Source organism: Myotis davidii, unplaced genomic scaffold (assembly GCF_000327345.1).
Source record: "Myotis davidii unplaced genomic scaffold, ASM32734v1 scaffold204, whole genome shotgun sequence".
Lineage (NCBI taxonomy): Eukaryota > Metazoa > Chordata > Mammalia > Chiroptera > Vespertilionidae > Myotis > Myotis davidii.
In genome coordinates this window covers 4270922-4276536 of record NW_006299715.1, presented here as the reverse complement: position 1 = coordinate 4276536, position 5615 = coordinate 4270922, and the positions used below count along the sequence as shown (strand labels likewise).

Sequence of the window (5615 nt, the reverse complement as noted above, 5' to 3'; positions counted from 1 at the left end):
GTGGTGCCTAAAGCTATCCAGCTCCCCCCCCACCTCCCTCTCTCTCTCCCTCCCTCTCCCTCTCCTCCTTCCTCCCTCTCCCTCTTCCTCTCTCTCTAATCTACATAAAGTAGTGTATTCAGCCAGCTTCTGAGATATGGCAAAACGATTAATTCAAAGCATGACTTGGTCTTCCTATTCTCTTGTCATGCCTCCCTCCCACCCGCCCTCCTCCCCGCTCCCGCTCCTCTCGCTGTGGAGGGCTCGGAGAGCAGCTCCCAGCCAGTGTGCTCAGCCTGCCTGCCTGCCGCTGTGTGTGTGTGAGCGCGTGTGCGTGCGTCTACTTTGCACCGCGAGGAACACAGCCCATGTGCTCTGCATGGACGTTAATGTTACTCTGTGCAGCTTGATTTCCCACAAGCAGGCAAGATGTCCAGCACGCCACACGACCCCTTCTATTCTTCTCCTTTCGGCCCATTTTATAGGAGACACACACCCTACATGGTACAGCCAGAGTACCGAATCTACGAGATGAACAAGAGACTGCAGTCTCGCACAGAGGTAAGTACTTCCACCCCGGCGTGTGTTTGTGTGTATTTTCGGAGAGCTGTGCATGGGCCCTGCCCGGGGATGCCGGCTGAATTCCGTGGGAAGTGTCCCGCTAGATACTACCACCTACGTGGAAACGAGCGCCAGGATGGAGCCACTAGTTTGAACGCCGGGTTTCCAGGCGCTGCAACTCTTAGAGCGGGGGACAGTTTCTGCTGGCACCTTGGAACCGACAGCCCAGCACTTGCCTGGCTTGTGGGGTCTCCAGACGGGCTGCTGTCCCAGAACTTCCGGGGTTGCAGGCTCCCAGGCGGGCGGTCAGTGAACTAGGGTGTCTTGAGATAGAATTCCAAGGGATTTTGTGATCGTTTTGTATCCCGCAAAATCATTTGCTAACACATCCCAGGGGAAGTCTGTTTTGACTTGCATTGGCTTTTTAAAGTCATCAAAATTGAGATGAAGGGGGCAGAAGAGTGACCCCGAGTACTTTTCCGAATGAGCCCTGGTGGGGACAGGGCTGTAGATTCCCTTGTTAAATTCCGAAACCGGTTGCTTGGGGCAAGGGGGTTCTTGACTTTCTCCTGTGGGGATGGGAGTGTCTCCCAAGGGCCCTACCTTCCTCTGGAGCTGGCTCAGCAGTCAGGCCAGCTGGAGTTTTGACATATCTGGGATTTTGTGCCTGAACCAGGGAGCCTCAGCCGAGGGGCCAGCAACTCTGGGAGCAGAGAGGAGAACAGGACTTTGAGAACTTTGTAAATGCAAAACTCCAGGCCGCCTCCTGCAATTTGAATATTTAATGCCAGCTGACTTTTTCTCTGTGCTGGCTCTGCGGGCAGGTCCCGCTCCTGGGCTGTCCCTGTGCCTGGAAGTTGGGGCTTTGTGTCGAAGTGTTGTCAGGAGGAGTTCTTAGTCTGCACTAAAGCCACTTTAGGAAGTAGAAATCGCTGGGAAGTCATTCTTATCTGTAGAGATCAAATGCCCAGAGGGTGCATGGCAGAGAGCTTTTAGGGAAGAGCTTTGGTGGAATTTTAGATTGAAGAGTGACTTCCAACTCTGGAAAGGAACTCACCTGAGGCTGCAGGATAAAATAAAACACACTTGCTTGAATTGTCAACGGAGCCATGGAGCATTCATGACGCTTACCGTATTATTATAACACAGCTAACAAGATGTGGCCTGCTTTCTGATTGGCTACCTGCTGGACAAGGACTGATTGCTTTTTTAACTGGGCTGTCTTGATCACTGCTATTTTCTTTATATGTTACTAACTCCATCGGTGTTAAATATAAATGAGGACACTGTTGCTCTCCCTGGAAGTCAGTCGCTTTCCAGAAGTAGAAACTGTTTTGCTGAGAGTGGTGAGCTGTTGGCCGCCAATGACATTTGTGTGTGTTGCTCTGTGTGTACTTGTGTGTTACAGTTGTTATATCTCTCGGACCTTTGCCACTGTGTGCTGCAATCTTGAGTGCCTGCATAAACTATTGTGGCTGTAGCTTGCTTTCAGAATTAGGAGAGTATAAACTGTCTTATAGTTCACACACACATTCATTGCAATATAAATTTTAGGTAAAAGTGTCTTAGAAATAGGATTACATTAAAAAGAGAGCTCAAGGGCCATGATGGCTCAATTCTTGAAGAGCAACAGGATTTAAAAATAATCTGTGTCCACTTCACACTGTGGAAAGTTTTGGAGGAGTTGTGGAAAGAGGTTTACCTCCCGTCCGCCTTGGCTAGGAGAGCAGGCAGGTTTCTTGGATACCTGTGCTCCCCTGTGCCTTTAATTTTCACTTGGCCAGGGCTCAGCTAAGAATCTCATGGGGAGACCACTCCATCCCCGCCTCAGGATGCAACAAGGTCCCCACTTTATTTCACATTTGAGAGGAAACCTTTGAAAAGCCCCCATTCATGTTATGTTTCTTAAAAATGGTACATTATTACCTTTCTTTTTTTTCTTTCTTTTCTTTTTTGAGAGCTAACCTCAGGTATTCCTAACTTTTGGATTATGGGGTATTACTTTTAAAGATTTCTTCTTAGTAGAAAAACTACTTCATAACTCAAGAACCTGGAGAGAAAAGCTTGCTATGACAGATCTTAAAAATGTGTATAAACCTCCCTGGCTGTGACAGAAAAGCAGTTTAACTTTTTCTTGGTGTGTCCTAAGGCCAACCTCAAAGATGCTCCTCTCCCCCTCCCTTAAGTAGATCTTTTCTTTAATTAACCAAATAATTGCCCTGACACTTTTTCTTTGCCAAGCATAACTAATGTCATGAACCTAGAGCCATAACCTTTTCCTTTTTATTTCATATGAAAAAAGAATCATATAATTGCTCCTAAGATATTTATTACTTTTAAAATATATTTCAATTGATTTTTTTAGAGAGAGGAAGGCAGAAGGACACAGAGAGAAACAGCCATCAGCTTCCTCCTTCATGCCCATACCAGGGATCCAGGATCCAGGCCGAAACCTGGACATATGCCCTGACCAGGAATCGAACCTGCATCCCTTCCATGCAGGGGATGACACCCAACCAACTGAACCGCACCAGCCAGGGTGCTCCTAAGATATTTATTCACATTAAATATTAAATTTTGATCATGGTTTGGAATTGGAAAAGGAAATATTTAGGAAAAAAAGTTATATTGTACCTTCACCCACAATGGTTACGTATAATAAAGTTGTTCTGAGCCAGAGATGGCTTGGTTGGGATAAAATACCATACTACCCAGCAAGAATGACTAGTTGATTCACACACACAATCAAATAGATGGTTGAGCAATTACTTTCAGAATGTAACCAATGCATCCAACCATTGGGCAAGAGAGACTCAGCCTTTCTTCTCTCTCTCCTGGTTCGGGGCCCTATATTACGCAGTGTTATTTTATTGACTCCTAACACCACCCACACAGGCACACCTAGGTAATACTGTCAACTCCCCATTCCTTTTTCAGTGTTGACTTGGCTAGGAAGGAATTGCAGCCAGTCATTCTGTGAGGAATAAATTGAAGTTCAAGTTCTTAGAAGTTTCCTGGAACCTCCCTTTTTCATGGACAAGAAGGAGAGGAGTAAAGAACCCTGGTTTTTATGGGCTCCCCTTCTATTGCTGACTGTCAGTCAGAGCATCCTCTCACGGGGGTTTGTGCATTTCTTCCAAGTAAGTCAAATCCACCCCCCTCAGAAGCTGAGTAGTTTTTAGTTTAAAGAGCATTAGATTGGGCCTTAATCCTGTTTGTTTCTGTAATATACTAACTGGTTGGTTTGGATGTTGGGTCCTCATTGGCAAATTCCTTGCAAAGCCCTTGAATTAAAAAATTCAGACACTGCGAGAAAGTCCTGGGTTTGGTTTGCTTTGGCATGAGAAAGTATTGTGAACTAGCGGGGAGCATAATCATTATTGTTTTGCTCCTAGTATTTAGTTCAAAATCACAAATGGTACTGAAATAATAGGCTAATCGTGGAGGCAGCGTTGAAGACAGAGACCCTGCCAGTCTTCTTTAAAGCTGGCTCTTGGAGCAAGGAATTCCTGGGACAAAGTAGGTACTCAATAAACGTTTGCTAACTAGCCCATGGCCAAGGAATCAATAGATGAAAGAGGAGAGTTTGAGAATGATATCATGAAATTAGCACCTTTCCTGAGAAACACAATTTCAAATGCCTCTGGGGGCCTGGTATCCCCTGAAGCTCCTCTGGGCATCCGCTTCCTCCACTCACCCCCATATTATCCACATTTACTTCATCATGAGGTTATTTAGATCTCTAATCTTTATGGCAAAAGAAAGCCAGTGTCAAAGATTTTAGAACCCCATCTCTTCGTAAAAGAATATGATGCATGGCAAAGCAAACAAACAAACAAAAAAACACCAACCAAAAAACAAAAAAAGTTTAAATGCTCTTGGGTGTTCTGGCAAATAAAATTTCTTTGCAACATCAGAATCTCAGTGAAATTTTATAAAGAAATGTGTGGGTGTTTCCCCCCCCCCTTTTTAAATGAAATTAAGAAGAACTCTGAGATCTGTGTCACTGTTGACCAGTGCAATTCCCAGGCAGTGGAAGGGAGTTTCATTTTCCCTCGTGTTAGCCACCAGGAGTTGGCCTGGTGTCTCCCAAAATTCAAACATTTGATGGTCTTGCTGTCCCAGATGTACAGGACGGCACCGTGATATAATTTAGTATTGCACGTCAAGTACAGTCAGATAGGATATGAAAATGTGCTCTAAAGACGTCAGAATTTGTTCTGTAGAAAGCTTCCAGAATGACAAAAACTATTTTTTTTTTTAATTTCTTGAGGTCTGTGCTTTGGGATGAAAATATAGGGGAAATATGAGGCCCAGCATAAGGACTTTCATTTTTAGCAAAGGGATTTCACTGATGTTGGCTTATTACAGAATTTAAGGAACTTGATCAGTGAAATTGTAAAAATCCTTGTTGTTGATAACTTTGCTATACCTTGCTTCCTCATACAAATTGACAAACTATGACTCCCGCTTTCATGAAGATGTTTGTAAGTATATATTTTTCACGTTGTTAGGATACTCATTTTAATAAAATACCACACACACCAGGGAAGGGTGTGGGTTCCATTCTGTGTTTCTGCTGTTTTGAGATTTATTTTTTCTTTTGTCACTATTACACACCCCACTCCAAAAGAGAAAAGTGGAAGTACAGTTGGAAGCTGCACACACAAGGATTTTATTAGAATTACAGTGTTTAGTTTTATAGGGTTTAATAGGAATGGTAAAAATGTTTGAAGACCTTCAAATTTAAATCTGCTGCTTTTCACCCCTTCTCAGTTCAACTCTCCAACTCCCTGGGGAGGGGGGTGGAGGGGGGGGGCTCCCAGCCTTTTCTTTCAGCTACATTTTTATACACTTCAGTCACAGGGTTTCACGTTGTAACATCATGTTTATTCATGGGGAGCTCAGCATCATTGATGCTCAGATGGAGCCTAGTTAAAATGAGATTAGGTATTTTGGCTAGGTGGTGGGAGGTGGTGGTTTAGCATCCTAAGAGTCAATTGGTTTAAAGGAATTATTAAACAAATATTAACTACTCAAGTTGAAAGCATCACAAAGAAATGTAGCTGCCTTTA

At 44.0% G+C, this 5615-nt stretch overlaps 1 protein-coding gene across 8 annotated transcripts in view; it reads left to right on the top strand.

Annotated features, from left to right (window-relative positions):
- The first annotated feature begins 243 nt into the window (after positions 1–243).
- Positions 244–5615, top strand: part of LDB2 (LIM domain binding 2) — a 331993-nt gene continuing 326621 nt past the window's right edge. For all 8 annotated transcript variants that reach the window (XM_006775838.2, XM_006775839.1, XM_006775840.1 and 5 more), the window contains exon 1: positions 244–540. In XM_006775838.2, the coding sequence (XP_006775901.1) occupies positions 409–540 (132 nt within the window). In that variant the 5' untranslated portion in view covers positions 244–408. The remainder of the gene's footprint in view (positions 541–5615) is intronic.